This window comes from Sebastes umbrosus, chromosome 2 (assembly GCF_015220745.1).
Source record: "Sebastes umbrosus isolate fSebUmb1 chromosome 2, fSebUmb1.pri, whole genome shotgun sequence".
Lineage (NCBI taxonomy): Eukaryota > Metazoa > Chordata > Actinopteri > Perciformes > Sebastidae > Sebastes > Sebastes umbrosus.
The window spans coordinates 2,068,077-2,088,361 of NC_051270.1; the positions used below are offsets into that span (position 1 = coordinate 2,068,077).

The 20,285-nt window shown below is 39.4% G+C and overlaps 1 protein-coding gene across 5 annotated transcripts in view; it reads right to left on the minus strand.

The window, feature by feature from the left end:
• Positions 1-220: 220 nt before the first annotated feature.
• The window catches only part of LOC119502050 (circadian-associated transcriptional repressor-like), a 40,828-nt gene continuing 20,763 nt past the window's right edge, over positions 221-20,285 (minus strand). Inside the window, exons 2-7 of one of the 5 annotated variants that reach the window (XM_037792894.1) lie at positions 13,900-14,090; positions 10,800-11,265; positions 8,682-8,757; positions 6,435-6,513; positions 3,820-3,928; positions 221-944 (exon numbers count right to left, since the gene is read on the minus strand). In XM_037792894.1, coding sequence (XP_037648822.1) covers positions 555-944; positions 3,820-3,928; positions 6,435-6,513; positions 8,682-8,757; positions 10,800-11,225 — 1,080 coding nt within the window. In that variant the 5' untranslated portion in view covers positions 11,226-11,265; positions 13,900-14,090 and the 3' untranslated portion in view covers positions 221-554. Of the gene's footprint in view, positions 945-3,819; positions 3,929-6,434; positions 6,514-8,681; positions 8,758-10,799; positions 11,266-13,562; positions 13,704-13,752; positions 14,091-20,285 lie in introns of those variants that run through there. The other 4 variants (XM_037792910.1, XM_037792903.1, XM_037792880.1 and 1 more) reach the window with 4 other exon arrangements.

Here is a 20,285-nt window from a genome sequence, read left to right on the forward strand (position 1 = left end):
GCTTCTGAAACCTCAGAGTTTAGGTGTCGTTACCCGACGGTGACGGTGTGCTGATGTGGTGGAACCGTGTCGTGGTGTCAGGATGAGGTAGAGGAATCATTAGTAACCTAAAGAGAATCAGATCTAACACGGTGACTCCAGATGTTTTTGTGCCTTTGTTCATGTTTTCAGAAGAAGCCCAGAGCGAGAGAGAGAGAGAGAGATTCCTCCTCAGTCTTTGTGTTGAGGAAACAAATCTGCCAACATTGTTTTAATCTTTGAACTCGTTAGAAGATGAACTCCATCCAACTCAAATATTAGTGAAAACTCAAGCTAGAGGTCCGACGCTTCCTCACACACATTTTAAAGGGTCCTAAAGGTCGTTGTAACCGAGGCCCCGTCTCCTATTTCTTCATCACATTCGGACTCTTTCTGCTGGAGAACCTGAAGTCGGAGCGAACGCCACGTCAGCTGTAGATTTAAAAAAAAAAAAATAGACGTAGAAGACTTCATGCTTTTTTTAAGGCCTTGTAGTTTGTGGAAGCCGAGATGAGATCCAAGATCAGCGTCCTCTCTCAAGACAACCCGCCTCCGCCGTCTCCCACAGTCCTGGGAGCGATGATGCTCTCCTTGGCCTGCAGCAGTCTCTCCAGACACGGCGAGCGGATCTTGAAGGGCAGCGGCCCCCGGCTGAGGCGAGGGTTAGCGGCGAGGCGGCGCGGGGGCCCCGAGTGCGGCGAGTCGGTGCTGGAGGAGACGGCGTTGTCCTGGGTCACTTCCTGGCTGCAGCGCGCCGGCAGAGGGGAGGCGGAGGCGGCGGGCCGGCTGAGTGTCGGTTCGGGCGTCTTCGGCGAGCAGACGACGGGTGACGTGGCGTGGAGCCGTCGGAGGCCGGAGGAGGAGTCTGAAGAGCGGAGCGACACCGGAGAGGATGGAGGAGGAGAGGCACTGCTACGATGCTGCTGCTGAGAGAAGTAGAAGAAGAAGAACAGGAGGATGACGGTCAGTATGGAGCGAGGAACTGAGACACAGTCTGGATTCAAACCACCGACTACAGAATGTACCAACACAGTAAACAGTAAACAGAACATACTGTACACTGTATACTGCATACTGCATACTGCGCTCCTCAGTAGTAGGAAACTGTTACATTGATGTATTTAGCAGTATGCTACACCAGACTTCAGCCTTTAAACCAGCTCTGAAAGCACTGGACACTCGTACCACTACTGTAATATTACTGAAAAAATATAATATAATATATTGTTTGTGACCGATGTTTGTTTACTACGACGGAGTATTAGGGCCATATTGAGGGAAAAAATCTGAGATTTCGAGAATAAAGTCATAACTTTACAAGAAGAAAGTCGTTACGAGAAAAAAAGTCATAACTTGAAAAAGCTACGAAAAATGTAAAAAAGGAGCCGTTTTTGGCTGCTGTTGTGACCGTAGCCTGTACCGGTCCAGCACTTTGCATTGTGGGATACAGTAGGCGAGGTAGACTGGTCCAATGCTACTAGTATAATAAGAGGTTTCAGATACAGTCTCGATGTTCAGCAGGATATCTAAAAGACTCGGTCCAACAACACTGGATTTATTTCTGGTGATGATCTGAGACCAGCCGGACATTTTTAGCCAAAACTGTGAAACTGAGACGAGCAGAAATGTGACTCTTTGAATCTTTCAACATCTTCGGGGAAATTTGTTTAGCTGGTTTCCAAATGTGGATTTATTGGAGGCGTTCCTGAGTGAGACGCCGCTGTGGTTTCCCCTCTTTATGTGACCTCTGCTCTGCTTATGAAACTATGAAATCATCGCCAGCAAAAACACGTTAATGCCTCCGCTGTCCTCTTCCAGGACTCCGTTACATAATCTGACTCTCTTCCACAGAACCTCTTCACTAAACAGGATCTGATTCTCTTCCAAAGGACCACTTCACTAAACAGGAGATCACTTCACTAAACAGGAGATCACTTCACTAAACAGGAGACCTCTTCACTAAACAGGAGATCACTTCACTAAACAGGAGATCACTTCACTAAACAGGAGACCTCTTCACTAAACAGGAGACCACTTCACTAAACAGGAGACCTCTTCACTAAACAGGAGACCACTTCACTAAACAGGAGACCACTTCACTAAACAGGAGACCTCTTCACTAAACAGGAGACCACTTCACTAAACAGGAGACCACTTCACTAAACAGGAGACCTCTTCACTAAACAGGAGATCACTTCACTAAACAGGAGATCACTTCACTAAACAGGAGACCACTTCACTAAACAGGAGATCACTTCACTAAACAGGAGATCACTTCACTAAACAGGAGACCTCTTCACTAAACAGGAGACCACTTCACTAAACAGGAGATCACTTCACTAAACAGGAGACCTCTTCACTAAACAGGAGATCACTTCACTAAACAGGAGACCTCTTCACTAAACAGGAGACCACTTCACTAAACAGGAGACCACTTCACTAAACAGGAGACCTCTTCACTAAACAGGAGATCACTTCACTAAACAGGAGACCTCTTCACTAAACAGGAGACCACTTCACTAAACAGGAGACCACTTCACTAAACAGGAGACCTCTTCACTAAACAGGAGATCACTTCACTAAACAGGAGACCTCTTCACTAAACAGGAGATCACTTCACTAAACAGGAGATCACTTCACTAAACAGGAGACCTCTTCACTAAACAGGAGACCACTTCACTAAACAGGAGATCACTTCACTAAACAGGAGACCACTTCACTAAACAGGAGATCACTTCACTAAACAGGAGATCACTTCACTAAACAGGAGATCACTTCACTAAACAGGAGACCTCTTCACTAAACAGGAGATCACTTCACTAAACAGGAGATCACTTCACTAAACAGGAGATCACTTCACTAAACAGGAGATCACTTCACTAAACAGGAGATCACTTCACTAAACAGGAGATCACTTCACTAAACAGGAGACCTCTTCACTAAACAGGAGATCACTTCACTAAACAGGAGACCTCTTCACTAAACAGGAGATCACTTCACTAAACAGGAGATCACTTCACTAAACAGGAGATCACTTCACTAAACAGGAGATCACTTCAAAAAACAGGAGATCACTTCACTAAACAGGAGATCACTTCACTAAACAGGAGACCTCTTCACTAAACAGGAGATCACTTCACTAAACAGGAGACCTCTTCACTAAACAGGAGATCACTTCACTAAACAGGAGACCACTTCACTAAACAGGAGATCACTTCACTAAACAGGAGACCTCTTCACTAAACAGGAGATCACTTCACTAAACAGGAGACCTCTTCACTAAACAGGAGATCACTTCACTAAACAGGAGATCACTTCACTAAACAGGAGACCTCTTCACTAAACAGGAGATCACTTCACTAAACAGGAGACCACTTCAGTGCTAGATTTTTATCTTTTTAGATTTTTTATGGCTGAAACGACGCGGCGCATCTTAGCGGTAGCCTGCAGCTAAAGACGAAGCGGTGGATCTAAACGGTTAATTATTAACCTCCCTAGTTATTACATATTAAATAAATGATTTAAATTTGACCATATAGCCTTAATGCAGTACATTACAATGCTTGATACCATTTCACTTTTTACAGGAGAATTTGAAAGTGTAAATGAGATGTCAGAGCATAAAACCAAAGATCTGTTGATCTTTATGTATCAAGACTTCATAGTCTAACAATGACACGTTTAAATCAAATATTATCTTCCATTTCTGCCGATAGATCCCTCTAAACGTTACACACTGGACCTTTAAACGCTGCTCAAATGATGAATTATCAGACTCGATTATTTTGAACATTTCTGTACCTTTTGCTTCTTAGCCGGAGAGCAGTCGTCCGTCTGGTCTGGTCTGATGTGAGGGAACCAGCTCTGAAGCATTTCTTCTATTTTCAGGATGATGCTGAGGAAGCGTCCACTAGAGGAGAGAAAGTGAATACAGAGGATGAAGAAAGTACTCAAGGACAACTTCCTGTTTCACGTTATTCCTCTGATCTACAGGTGGAGGTGACACGCCGAGGTGTGCTGCAACAAGCCGACAATGACGGGAGAGAAGAAGACGACTGTGAGCTAGTGAGACCCGCCGCGTCGTTGCAAATGAAATGCATTCAACACATCATATTAAATACTTGACAAATCTCCCTTTCAGGTTAATTTTGAACAGATAACAAATGATTAATTTGCGATAAACTAAATTAACAGTCATGTGTTTAATCAGGATAAATGATTGAATGGATTGACAGCCCTGGTTTATATTAAAGTAAAGTTGAGTACTTGAGTGAATGTAGTTAGTTAGTATCTGCTGACAGGTGAAGTTCAGCCTGAATGTGACATTTGAGGAGTTTTCAGCTGCAGATTACGGAGTCAGAGCCGCCCTGCAGCTCAGATGGCTTACGGATGTCTCGCCAATGGCCATTACATAATCCTCACAAAGCCTCTGCCAACACAGCGGCCGCGCAGGCTTTAACTGATTGGTGGACAACATGAAACAGCACAAAGACTGAATAAATAAAAAGCCTGCGAGGGGAGAGGAGAGGAGGGGGGTATTGAGGGAGGGAGGGAGGGAGGACAGGAGAGGAGAGGAAGGAGGGAGGAGGAGATATGGCCGGCTGATCACACAGTGGATCTACATTCCTCTCCGTCTGTGTGATGCTATCTGACGGTTACATACGAGCGTCACATGACGTGTGCGGAGGAGGACAAGTAGAGCATGTTCAGGTCCACATGAGAAATGTGACCGACTACACACACACACACACTGAGGCTGCAGCCCACACGTGGCAGCAGGAGAACGACCTCGTTCCATTCACCGGCTATAAATAGAACAGTAAGCCCTGGAGTGGCCCACCGAGGCCACGCCCACCGCTCACAGCGCACACACACACACACACACACACACACACAGACACACACACACACTTGAATAACAAAGATAAACATCTGTAGAATGTAAATACAGTCGAACACAACACGAGTTGTGAATACAAATCTCTAAAAGCTTCATATAATTTAAACTAGGGCTGCCACAAAATAATTGTTATTGTTTAATTTATCTGCCAATCACTTTCTCTATTGATCATTATTATTATTATTATTAGGGCTGTCAATCGCGATTAATTACATATCTTTTATCTGTTACTTTTTTCGACTTACTATACCATGACTTTTTGTGATGAAAGTTTTCGACAAACTATACAGTCTCTTTTTTATGACTTTTTTCGACATACTATACTATGATTTTTTTTTCATGAAATCTTTTGACATAATATACTATGACTTTTGATGAAATTTTCGACATGCTATAGAGTCACTTTTTTCATGAAATTTTTCGACATATACTATGACTTTTTTTTTATGAAAGTGTTCGACAAACTATACAGTCTGTTTTTTCATGAAATTTTTCGACATACTATACTATGACTATTTTTTTCATGACATTTTTCGACATACTATACTATGACGTTTTTATGAAATTTTTCGACATGCTACATGACTTTTTTTCATGAAATGTAAATGTACTATGCAAATCTTTTGCCAGTATAATCTATAAAAAAAACTTCACAGGAGCTTAAATTTACTTCATATCATTTTCACTGCCATCTGTTTTAATCTGCATTGATGCAGTAAACTGCGTCTGTACGGTCCTGATAGTCATGTAAGCTATAAATCACAGAGAAGTGTATTAAATGACCTTCAAATCTTTTCCTGTGATTGTTGAACAAACTTCTTGCTGCTCACCGTGGTACGTCGTCTGGCATCAAAGACTGAAACAAGCCCTTAAAGCAGACGACGGACGCCAGCTGGAAACAAGCTCCGTAACACTTGTGTATTCAGCCTGTTTGAAGTTGTTGGAGTAATACTTCATGTCTGTGACGTTACTGGAGGTCGTACAAAGTCCAGGAGGAATATATGATGCCGGGAAGAATAAAATAAGTCTGTGTGAAATGTGTCTTTTCAACACCAATCACATTAAAGTTTAACCGTTAATAAATCCCCCTCTTATGAAACACATTTCTAGCTTCACTGGCTCTCTTATCTTTTAGATTGTTTTATTTTGTTTTTAACGTGTGGTTCATTTTGTGAACCATCAATACTATAATAAAGAATCATTTTAACATGTAGTACTGTATTTTACATTTTGGGTTTATTGACAACATTCAGCGATACACGATAACAAAAAGTTTTGTAAAACTGCAGCTCATTTTTTTTGGGGGGGATTTCGCTTCCATCAAAACCAAAACTATTTTATCTTAGAAACAATCCTGAAAGTATTCAATCAGACCTCTAATGCTTCTAACTGACGTTTATCTGACATGTGAACACTATTTCCTTATCTGATGGGACAGGAAAGGCTAATCTTCTAGCATTCTGTCGTTTCTACTGCAGACGCTGAAGCTGTTGGAGTATTTCTAAAAGGTATTTACCCCATGTTTGGATTCTGAAGGACCCCCATTATTCTCTGGATCCGGTCCATTGCGACGCTCTCCTGGAAGCTGCTAAGACCTGCAGAGATGAGAGAAAATGAAAATGGGTTCTATGGGTACCCACGAGTCTCCTTTACAGACATGCCCACTTTATGATAATCACTTATTATTAATTAATTGATTTCCAATAATAAATATATACATATATTTTCATGCAGCAAGCATATTTGTCCACTCCCATGTTGATAAGAGTATTAAATACCTAACAAATCTCCCTTTAAGGTACATTTTGAACAGATAAAAAACGTGTGATTAATCATGATTTACTGTGGACAATAAAACGATTAATTGGGATTAAATATTTTAATCGATTGACAGCCCAACTATGAAATGTAGATTGTAGTGTTATCTTATGATGATGATGATGATGATCCCTTATGAGATACATACTGTATTGTGTTCTGAGTGCATCATCTCGTGCCTTTCAGCCTTCCACAAAAAAAAAAAAAAAAGAAGTGTGTAGTTTTGGTGCCAGACCGTATTTAGAAACTTTATCTCTCTCTCTCGTATTTGGCCCAGCGTGCAGGACGGAGAGCCAACAGCTCTTCTGAAGCTCATATCTCACCTACATTGTGAGCACAACAGAGCGTCTTTGATCCCGTCTTTCATCTCTGAAGCACTTTTAATTTAAAAAGGATGTTAAATGACTCGTGAGGCCTTTGAGGCTTTTTCTTTTTTGTTCTGCAGCGGTAATATTCAGTCTTCTGCCCCTCCGAGTCTTTTATTGTGGACATTCAGCTTTAATTATTTCTACATGAACACGTATTCATTGAGAGAAGAATATTTTTTGAATCACTTAGTGAATCAAAGGAATATAATAATGTCATTTAGCATCAGAAGCTTTACAGAAGATAACGAAACCAGGCGAGGTGTTTGCCCCTGCGTCCAGTCTTAATGCTACGCTTAGCTCCATATTTAAAGCTCAGACGTGAAACTGATATCCATCTTCTCATCTCACTCTTGATAAAGACAGTGAATATTTCCCAAAATGTTAAATTATTCCTTTAACATTAATCTCAAAGTACAGCAGAGGATGAACTCGGTCATTAGTTTGAGATACATCCTGTCACGACAAGAGGACATTTAGGTGGAGCTACATGTCTTTAGGATTCATCCTCTGTGGAACATGAACATCTGGATCAAATATCATTTTAATTCATCCAATAGCAGACGAGATATTTCACACTGGACCAAAGTGTTGGACTGACTGACTGATCACCACAGCAGTAAACATATTCTATATTAGCCACATGCAGTCATACACTGTCAATTACCCTCTGACACCAAATATCTGCTGCTGCAGTTATAGATTATAATTTACAGTCTTTAATGCACATTTTTAGATTATAATTTACAGTCTTTAATGCACATTTTTAGATTATAATTTACAGTCTTTAATGGACATTTTTAGATTATAATTCTTAGTCTAATGTACATTTTTGCAAAAAAAATTATTAAAATGTAGTTTTTAATGCACATTTTTTGATTATATTTGACGTTTTTAATGGACATTGTTTTATTATAATTCTTACAGTCTAATGTTAATTTTTAGGTTATAATTTACAGTCTTTAATGCACATTTCTAGATTATAATTCTTACAGTCTAATCTACATTTTTAGGTTATGATTTACAGTCTTAAATGCAATTTTTTTGTAATATGTATATATCATCTGTCACTTTATGTACATATTGTAATATCTACATATCTGTCACTGTAAATATGAATCTCACTGTACACACAGTATATAGACATCTTCACATGTACTGTACATAATCATACAGTCCATGTTTATCCAATATATTTGTATTGTTTACAACTTCCAGAACACCTGACTTGTTTATAGACATTTATTTTTTATTTTTATTATTTTATTGTTGGTGATTGTTGTTCCTAGCTGTTATTTCTATTCTGTGTAAGCACGTTGAGAGAGCTGCATAAAACCGGAGTCAAATTCCATGTATGTACGTAAATACCTGTTAAAATAAACCTGATTCTGATGTTGTCTTGGTCTGATTCAGGAGAACATCCATACAGGGAAATGCTTTTATAATCACCCCACTGTTACGTCAACCATCCTCACATGAAGTGTCTATCTTTAGCAGCGTGATCTGCACAGAGCGTGTCCATTAACAAACCTGCAGGGCGCTACGGGAGGGGATTGTGAAAGCTGGGATTAGACACTTACGTTCAGAGTACCTGCCTGATCTCAGGCCCCGCAGGATGGACGACAGCGGCTGGATGAAGCACTGCAGCTCCGCGCACTGTGAGGAAAACACATGAGTGAGTTAGCATTCAAGCTATCAGTGATGCTGCACCACAGAAAGTGCTTTCTAATAGCTACTTAAGTGTTCCCATCCACAGCACAGAGCTGCTTATTGCTTTCCTAAAATAAGGCACATAATCACCTCAGTTCATTAATGACTAGTGTGTGTGTGTGTGTGTGTGTGTGTGTGTGTGTAACAGTGTGGATTGCTGCACATGATTTACAGCTTATCTGAATTTCTCCAATTTCTCATTTTGTCAATGACTTATTGATTTACAGCTAAGTGACTGAGAACCCATTTACAAGCGCCCCCGTTTGATGCCATTAGTCCCGTTAACACAGAAGGTAAATGTCCACAGGCGCTTCGATAAGAGGCCGCCATTAACAGCCGACAGAAGCTGATGGAGAAACTGATCACAATCGACAGCTTCAATCACACGTGGCTCGCCAAAGCTGTGAGCAGTCGCCTTCATGCCCGAGCCTCAGACAAATACATGAGACCCAGCAGCACCACACAGACCCCATCAGATCCTCTTACACCGTTTGATATCATCACGTTTGATGCTGCTACTCTGTCATCTAGAGATGTACTTTCTCTTTTAGGGAGCGCTCTAAAAACATGTTTTTGTGAGCCGCTGGGCAGGCAGCAGCTTGTGACTGTCAGCAGAGTACAGCAGGTGAAGAGTGTTAGAAGATGGAAGAACATGTTGACGTTGTGAGTGTTTAGTCAAAGTGTGAACCATCTTCTAGCTGTATTACATTGCATTCAGTCTATAAGGAGGGCCTTAAAGTTTTACAGGACTCACCTTTTAAAGCAGTGAGCTAGGTTACCACAGTAAGCTAATCAATAAGGTTATGAATAATGTGAACGCTAGCACTAGCTGAGTCAACGTTAGCTGTGCTGAATTCGGAAATAAGTGAAGTGGGGTTGTATGTGTGTCCCGTGTTCTGAGAGGTAAAATTACTGTTTTTGTGAATGGAGTCTGGTGGCTTTGAAGAGAGCGATATAACGGCTTCAGTTCCCGTCAGAAAGCGCTGTCTGGCGGTGAGGTAAAGCGGCTGTGGACGGGAGCAGCAGAAAACCCTATTTTAGCCACCTAAAAATAAATCAATATCAGATTAAGGGTACGCTATATTTAGAATGTTTTCACCGCTTTACCTCGCAGACAGCCCTTTCTGACTATTGCTGTCTTCAAAGCCACCAGACTACATTCACAAAAACAGTTATTTTACCACTCAGAACACAGGAGTTGCTGGTCTACCGCGGCATCGATCGGTTAGTTTGTTTGTATTATTGTGTGACTTTCTGATCAGAATTAACGTCGCGTCCACAGCAGTACATCGCTGAGCTTCCGTGCCGGTACTCCTGTCTGCTTCCCCAACTTGCCGACCGGCATCTAAGTTACTGTATTTATGTTAATACACTGACCATAAGGATGTACTGTATATACTGAACATGTAGCAGCAGCATCGTGCAGACACCTACGTCAGGTCATGTGGGAAAATCTTTTTTAGAAGGGCTTGAAGGGAAAATAGCATTTTGACGCTATGAATGTTGGGATTTGAATATATAAGGAACACCACAGGGAAGCTCTTTTTTCAGCTGCTGTGGTTTGAAAAACTACTTTGTGCCTTTTCTCTCTGCATGATTCAGTATTCAGGCCAAAAGTATGTGGACACTCCTGTCCTGTCCTGCATTTTTGGTCTGGGGATGTTTCGTAGCACCCTCAACTCCAATTAAGTGAAATCTTTATTTCCTCTCACGCAGGCACTCTTTATTATAAATTATTAAAGCTTTTTCTTAACTTTTATTTTAGTGTATTGCAACTTGTTTTTTAGTTAAAGGACTAGTAAAGGAAATTCAGAGATTTGTTTCTATTATAAATGTTGGAAAATAATGACTGAAAACGTGAAAAGACTGAACATTGTAATACTGGATTGTGGCGTTAGACCGTCGGGGGCCGTTACCGGCCTCACACCGTCCACGGGCTGAGCCTCGATCGACGATAGCCCTCAGTGAAACAGTATAAAACCTCTCACCTTCTGCGAGAACAGTTCATTTTCAGTGTCTGGTTGAGTCTTTTCACAGAGTCCGTCCGAACCAGCGCTGTGAGCTCTCTTCCTGGTTGAATGATGCTTTGACTCCACAGAAAGCTGCTCACTTATAGAAGTAAATCCCTGAACTGGGCTGACCGTCAGGGTCTGCAGGGCGGCCGGAGAGTCAGCATCGACCCCACAGCGGCCTCCATCTTTACAGTCACAGTGGTCGCTCCTCCTCCTCCTCCTCCTCTGGGTCGCTCCAGAGTGAAGGCATCTTGTAGGAGACTCCCTTAAGGATGACGTTGAGGATGATGGCGGTACCGGCGACTCCTCCGCGTGCTGAGGACTTAATGTCTTTGGGCTGTCGTAGTCGTCCTCATCGCTGGCGAGCCAGTCAATGGAGTAATCCGAGTCCGAGGTCGACATGTTGGAGCTAGACTCTCAGCCAGCAGAGAGCATCACGGACCTGCCGGACAAACACACCTCGTTGTAAAACAGCATGTCAAAAATAGATTTTTAAAATAAGACGTGTTTCTGTGCTTTTGCACAATAGCTGTTTGGAAATACTCAACATTTTAATCTCTTAATCCCACCGACTTTGTTCAAACATAAAGAACTTTATTTCAAACTCAAGTTTAGATCGCAAACCTTACAAAAGCCGGGTTTCCACCAAAGGACTTTTAGTCCTTGGAACTACTTCTCAAGGAACTAAAAGGTTCCTTCAGCCCACTGTTGTCTGTGTGTCCAAAAGACCTGTGAATAGGAATGCACCGATACCGATACCAGTATCAGGTATCGGGTCCGATACTGTGCTCATGTACACGCACTCCGATACAATGGCACCGATACCACTTTACGGCAGCGTGACGTTATATTTGATATTTTTTTCTTACACCCCCTAATTAACGCTATTATTTTATTGATAAATAATTTTAATAAATATTAAAATTAATAAATAATACAATTGTATTAATTGTTTTATAAATTAATTTTATCAGTTATTCTGATGATTATACTTGGATCGTTTCTCGTTTCATAAATTAGTCATTTAGTCTATAAAAAAAATAAATAATGAAAAACGCCCATCACAATTCCCCAAAACCAAAATTGATGTCTTCAAATTATTTTTGAAGTCCAAAATACACAAAATATTCAGTTTCCTGTGGTAAAGAAACAGCAAATATTCACATTGAAGTAGCTTGTACCAGTTAGTTGTTGGCTTAAAAAATGACTCTAATTTAGACCATTTTAACATGACAAAATTAGGATTAACATAAACTTTATGGACTTTTTGGTGGCTTGACAGAGGAGAAAGACCGAATATATTATAATAGTGTATAAAATAATAAGAAAATAGTGAAAAACGTCCGTCACAATTTGCCAACACCAAACTTGATGTATTTTTGTCCAACAAACAGTCAAATATACACAAAATATTCACTTTACTGTGGTAGAAAACCAGCAAATATTCACATTTAAGTAGCTTGTACCAGTTAGTTGTTGTCTTATAATATGGCTCTAATTTAGACCATCTTAACAGGTAACAAAATTAGGATTAACATACAACTTTATGGACTTTTTGGTGGCTTGACAAAGAGGAGAATGACCGAATATATAATAATAGTGTAAAACAAAATAAGAAAATAGTGAAAAAAGTTCATCACAATTCCCCAAAACCAAACTTGACGTATTTTTGTCCAACAAACAGTCAAAAAATACACAAAATATTCACTTTACTGTGGTAGAAAACCAGCAAATATTCACATTTAAATTTAAATTATTGTCTTAAAACACGGCTCTAATTTAGGCCATTTTAACATGTAACAAAATTAGGATTAACATTATTTTAACGCTATTATTTTATCAATTAATCTGATGGTTATACTTGGTTATTTTTCCGTTTTCAGTTTTTCAGCAAATATTCCCATTTAAGTAGCTTTTACCAGTTAGTTGTTAGTTTAAAACATGGACAGCAGAGCACTCTGAAATTACTGAATATACAATAATATAGTTGGTGATTAATTTGATAGTTGACAACTAATCGATTAATCGTTCCAACATCATAGCACTACTTTGAGAGGAATAAAAACTGAGTTAATCATTTAGTCTATAAAAAATAAGAAAATAGTGAAAAATATTCGCCACAATTCCCTAAAACCAAAGTTAATGTCTTCAAAGTATTTTCGTCCAACAAACAGTCAAAAATACACAAAATATTTAGTTAACTGTGACAGAAAACCATCAAATATTCAGATTTAAGTAGTTTTACCAGTTAGCTGTTGGCTTCAAAAATGGCTTAATCAGTTTTTATAATGGTTGCAGATTCGGCTCTAATTTAAACCATCACAACATGTAACAAAATTAATATTAACATGAAACTTTATGGACTTTTTGTTGCCTTGACAAAGAGCAGAAAGTGTTGTGCTGCTACAGCTCTGGTGTAAACTGGTTTAAATTCCCAGTATAACTGGTACATGCAGCCTGAGACATTACAGCTCTCTGACTGAATATATACAGGCCAGTAGATTGAATAATCCTCCTCTCTCTGCCTTTCCCAACTGGGCAGGTCGTCCAACATTATGTAATAAAAAAACATCCAAACACATGGACCTGTTTCAGTTCACATGCACACATGCACGCACGCACACACACACACGCTGCTGATACAAGTCTGTCATGTAGATTCATTCACACATTTATGTTCTCAACTTAGCACAGAAAACACCATTTAAACATGCACTAATTAGATATAATGGAAGTTACCCAGCAGACGTGAAGAAGCTGCATGTTCAGCAGCTGCAGAGCTGCGTTCAAACCCGCCAACATCAGAACATCAGCTCCAAAACCCGCAGCAGCTCCGCAACACTGAGCCTCCCTCATTATCATAAAACCTGATGAGTCCAGGTGAGAGCAGAGAGAGGGAGGTGTGTGTGTGTGTGTGTGTGTCTCTTACCAGCAGTGAAGCGTTGTGCGTTTCCCGTCTCCGGCTCGGTGAGTTGAGGACATGCAGCAGCAGCAGACACGGTGCGTGTGTGTGTGCGTGTGTGTCTGTCAGTGTGTGTGTGTGTGTGTGTGTGTGTGTGTGGACGCGCTGACTGACCGAGCAGACTGATGGAGGAGTGAAGATGAGACCATGAAGGAGCGTGAAGGCAGCAGACGCAGAGAGGAAGGCGAGCAGAGAGTCTCATCCATCCAGCCCGTGCAGCCTCTCCCTGGGCAACGTGTCCGAGAGAGGCGGGGCACAACCACACACACTCAGACACACACGCACACACATTCACGAGCAGGAACCTCGTGCACACACACACACACGCACACACGCACACAGGAAGAAAAAGGGAAATTATTGTGGGGATAAAAAAAAATTATATATATATATATATATACACATACATACAAATACATATATATATATATATATATATATATATATATATATATATATACACATACATACAAATACATATATATATATATATATATATATATATACACACATACATACAAATACATATATATATATATATATATATATATATATACACACATACATACAAATACATATATATATATATATATATATATATATATATATATATATATATATATACACACATACATACAAATACATATATATATATGTATATATACATATATACATATATATACATACATTTATACGTATATATCATTATTTTATAATAATAACTATTTTCACACAAACACACGGAGAGAAAGAGAAATTATTGTGGAATAATAAATAAAACAGTTGTGCACACGTGATCATGTCATGACGAAACAATGTGTGGCGTCACCGCCAGTGTTCCTTCAATTAAGCTCTCCCATTGGCTGAGAGGCGACCTGCAGCACTCGACCAGCGGAGGGACCAATTAATGCTGCGTTAAAGGACCTCCAGGAAATGTCCGAGTTTTTTAATTAAACACCTTATTAGAAGTGGATCTGTAGGCAAAATTAAACAAAAGGCAAAAAATAAATATATATATATATATATATATATATATATATATATGCTTATACTTTTGTACTTCAATAAAAAAATAAAAATAAAATTATATATAATTTTATTTTTATTTTTTTTATTTTCAACAACTTATTCATTAAATTTAGCTAATGTAAACTTTTAGCTAGCTATTTTAACGGTTTATCCATTACTTTTAGCTATTTCAATTGTTTATTACTTTTTGTTTACCCATTACTTCTAGCTAATTTTGATCTGAAGGCAAAAATTAAACAGGCAAAAATATAAATAAATAATTATATATGCTAATACTTTTGTTCTTTAAAAAATAAATACAATTATAATATATATATATATATATATTATTTTTTTATTTTCAACAGTTTATTCATTACTTTTAGCCAACGTTAACTTTTAGCTAACTATTTCAACTGTTTATTCATTACTTTTAGCTATTTCAATTGTTTATTACTTTTTGTTTACCCATTACTTCTAGCTAATTTTTAGCTAACTATTTCAACTATATATCCATTACTTTCAGCTAACCTTTAGCTAGCTATTTCAACTGTTTACCCATTACTTTTTAGATTCTTGTACCATATTCTTGAACTGTTTCTGAACATCTTTAACGGTTCTAACAACCGTTGGATTTATGTTGTTATTTTCTCCCAGACTAGTGTTGCTGTTACATCCGCTATTTTTTTCTCTTCTGTGAAGTTGTATTTCACCCATAATGCATTGTACAACAGGCTATCTAAGTCAGTCTTACATTAGTCACTCGTAGGGAAGCTTTATGCAACGGATACATTTAAGTGTCTATAACAAGTCTGACTTAAAGTTATATTTAAGATAAAGACTAGGTCTATTTTTATGCAGCTGGTTGCAGCTCCATACTGCACAGACATGAGTGGTATCAATCTTCACAGTTCTTGGTAACACAGCGATAAGCTGTCAAACTATACCTTCAGTGAGGAGAAATGTATTCTAAATCCATTAATAAAAAAGGAGAATGAAGGGCCAATGTTTTTCCATTTACATGCATTTTGTTCCTGTAAAAAAGGATGCCAAATAAAAAAAAACTGCACAAATAACCCACATTAGGTGTTTCAACATTGGACCTCCAAATCTGGGGAGGTGACTACTTGTAGGACTGAAGGCATCACCGGTGTCTCTGCCAGGACTCATTGTTTGATCGTTGCACCAGTACAACTAGAAATCATCTGCCCACTGAGCAATTTATAACCTGAATGGTGAGAGTTGCAGAGATATGACCCATTTCCTGTTCGTGGCTTCGCTGCCAATTGTGTCACAGCCCAAATGGTCTGTAGCTAATAAATGCGAGAGAGAGCTGCAGTAATGTTGAAACCATCTAATCAATACTTGGACAAACCAGTTCAGCTGAAATGCACCGTGACTCACCAGCAAATCAACTGTAAATGATGCGTATAAATGCTCTCAATTCAAAGTATGTTCCTGCTAGAGCTGTCAAAGTTAACGTGATAATAGCACATTAACGCCAATTTGTTTTAACGCCACTAATTTCTTTAACGCATTAACACAACTTGTGATTTTTAAGTTGTAGCAGGCTCAGTTTTAAAGCTAGAGTGAAGATACTGACATCATATGAAACTAATGAATCCATCGGTACCAACTATGTCATACTAGCTTGTCGAGAAGGAGGTTAAATAACGCTCCAAACTTACGCTAAATTTTGGCGAGGAAAAACTGACATGGCCATTTTCAAAGGGGTCCCTTGACCTCTGACCTCCAGATATGTGAATGTAAATGGGTTCGATGGGTACCCACGAGTCTCCCCTTTACAGACATGCCCACTTTATGATAATCACATGCAGTTTGGGGGCAAGTCATAGTCAAGTCAGCACACTGACACACTGACAGCTGTTGTTGCCTGTTGGGCTGCAGTTTGCCATGTTATGATTTGAGCATATTGTTTTATGCTAAATGCAGTACCTGTGAGGGTTTCTGGATCAATATCTGTCATTGTTTTGTGTTGTTAATTGATTTCCAGTAATAAATATATACATATATTTGCATAAAACAGCATATTTGTCCACTCCCATGTTGATAAGAGTATTAAATACTTGACAAATGTCCCTTTAAGGTACATTTTGAACACATACAACATTGTCTTCTTCATGGCAGTATTGTGGAATCTCTGTGTGAAAGGGGCTACAGACTCACAAGGTGAAAACTAGAATTACCTCCTCGTGGTTGTATTCCTCCGCCAACCAGTCAAGTTGCAGTTTACATCCATGTCTGTCCAAATTTTCATCACTACGTCATTTTATCCTGTTAGACATGTGTGAACATGTCATAATTAGCATATGAATTCTTGAGTTATGGCCCAAAAAAAAACGTGTTTTGTGAGGTCACAGTGACCTTTGACCGCCAAAATGTCATCAGTTCATGCTTCAGTCCAAGTGGACTTTTATGCCAAATTTGTGAAGCAGGCCACTGTTAAATGTTGAGGACAACCTACCGATTATATCTTTAGTCTCGTAGTGTAACACAGAACATACTGTAAACTATTTTATATAGTACAACTATGTTTCTGATCATCACCTGCTAATGAAGATCGTGCGATATGATCGAAAAACATCCAGATTATCTACTTAATAATGGACCTTGAGGTGAGATTGTTTTGTCAGCTGCTGTCAAGAATGAACTTTGAAACTAATTTTTTCTGTTCTGCAGACCTTAACTCTGTCCCCATCAGGAGAAATGTATTTGACTGACCTTGTGTCAACTTCTCCCGGAGCTTATAGAGAAGTACTTAAATCATTAAGCTGTGATATAACTTCAGACGTTCCCACATGGCAGCATTGATTTGTTTATCTCACAGTAACAACCACATGCAGACTAAATAAAGATTTGTTTAGGGTCAACAACCCAGGAGAAGAAGTCCTGACAGCTTCAGTAGGAGCCCGCTGACATGAATTCGATCCCCTGGAGTTAACAGAGCTTTGTGTTAAATCCTCTTCTCTCTGGTGGCCTCCTGCCCTCTCGCCTCCTATCTACACTCATTTCACTCCTATCAGTTGTCCCACTACATAGCCTGCTCCTTTCTGCCGCCTGGCAATGACTTGCACTTCCACTCAGCTTTAGACCACCGAAACCACAATTGTTCAAGTGTGTCATATCCTGTTAGTGATAACATTATACTGGATGAGAAGGGAAGAAAGGAAATCTTGAACCCCTTTGCACATATTTTCCAACAATGGCCCCTTTACATTCAGCTATTCACTGAAGCATAATAAACAATGGATTCATTTACATTTTTTTTTTTTTTGCAGAGATGGGTTGGATTTTGGTGGTCTGGGCACTTATATTCACTTGTTGTGTGTTTAATCTTTATGATGCTCAGACAGTGGACTCTCTACTGTGTGTTATGTTGAGGGAAGTAAAAACATGTAATGCCAGGAGGAGTTTTGAAGGCTTTTATCCGTGTGTTAGTCATAGCTTTTGTGCTAGTAGTGGATACTTAGTGCAGCTGAGTCATCTGATGAGTCAGAGAAAAATACAGCTGTATGGATTTTTCACTGTTGACTGTTATTCATAAAGTCGATTGCGGTTGGTGTTGTTGTGGATGACGGGGCAGTGATACACATTTCCCTACAAAGTAAAGTGCACTGATTCTGGTAGTTCAACCAATACAGCTATATTACTTACAAAAAGCATGTTAATTCATCATATATGAAACACACAAGTGGTTATGTGACATTTGAAATGATAACTTTGTATGATTCATACAACGGTTCTTATGATATCTTACGAATAGTTATTCCTCATTTTTCGTGCGTTTTCCTACGAAAAAAAAGATCAACTTGATTACGTTTAGGCAACAAAACTACTTAGTTAAGATTAGGAAAAGATCGACTTGGTTAGGGTTAGATAACAAAACGTCTTAGTTAAGTTTAGGCAACAAAACTACTTTGTTAGGTTTAAGGAAAAGATCAACTTAGTGAGGTTTAGACAACAAAACTACTTGGTTAGGTTTAAGGAAAAGATCAACTTAGTGAGGTTTAGACAACAAAACGTCTTAGTTAAGTTTAGGCAACAAAACTACTTTGTTAGGTTTAGGAAAAGATCAACTCAGTGAGGTTTAGACAACAAAACTTCTTAGTTAAGTTTAGGCAACAAAACTACTTATTTAGGTTTAAGAAAGATTGCCTTGGTTAGGTTAAGGCAACAAAACTACTTAGTTAGGATTAAGCAACAAAACTACTTGGTTAGGTTTAGGAAAAGATCGACTTGGTGAGGTTTAGGCAACAAAACTACTTGGTTAGGTTTAGGAAAAAAATTGACTTGGTTAAGTTTAGGCAACAAAACTACTTGGTTAGGTTTAAGCAACCAAACGACTTGGTTAGGTTAAGGCAACAAAACTACTTAGAAAAGATCAATTTGGTTAGGTCTAGGTAACAAAACTACTTAGTTAGGTTTAGGCACCACTTTAGGTAACTTAAGTACAGAAGTTACGTGAAAAATAAGTCAACGTTGACTTCTGGTTTCACACGGGACACCAACGCCGGTCTCCTGGGTGAAAGTCCCTACGCAGCGTTCACCACCCTTTATTCTTCCTGTTCACAATTACGTGGATTACATATAATAAATTTTGTGGGATATATATGAATTACAGTGCATTTACTTTTCATAGGTATAGCTATGAACGGTGTAGAGAACAGCCTGTACGGGAACATGTCTTTTTCCGATATTTAAAGGTGCTCGATACGAGATTCAGAGCATATCTATTGCCTCCACATGGCTCTCAACATGGTGAAAGAACATAAAACATTTCTTGTCACATTTTACAGACTACAGACCGATCAGACGCAACATCCTCGGGGTGAAAGGCCAAGACCAGCTGGTACCTGATATTTAATGAAAGTCCTGACACATCAGCAAGCTGATATATCGGTCCGACTCTAATCTCAGTATGAGACGGCCTTTGAGTGTGTGTGTGTGTGTGTGTGTGTGTGTGTGTGTTTGTGTGTGTGTGTGTCTCCAACCACATAATCCCATTCATCCGTAATTAAAAGGGATTTGAGCTGCAGCCCTCCTGCAGCGTCTGGGAGATGAAAAGCCGGTGATCGATGCTCTGTCAGCTCTAATGATGCGCACTAAGTGAAGTCGTGTGGGAGCTTAACCCTGAAGTGCAAACACACAAACATACCATATGTTAGTGAGTGTGTGTGTGATGCTCGGCCTACGTAAAAGGCGATAGGGGTCTGTGGCGATGTCGGCAACCCACCCGATCCGTCTTGAGACACGGACCAAGGAGTCTAACGAACGCGCGAGTCAGAGGGTGCAAGCAAAACCTCGTGGCACAATGAAAGTGAGGGCCAACCACACATGCTGTTAACAAGCATTTGTGAAAGTTACAAATAGTCCCTTTAAGTAAAGGATCTGAATACTTCCTCCTCCACCACCGGTGTCAAGTTTCTAAGTTTGAAATTAACTTTCCCAAAACAGCTCTGACCTCCATCAGC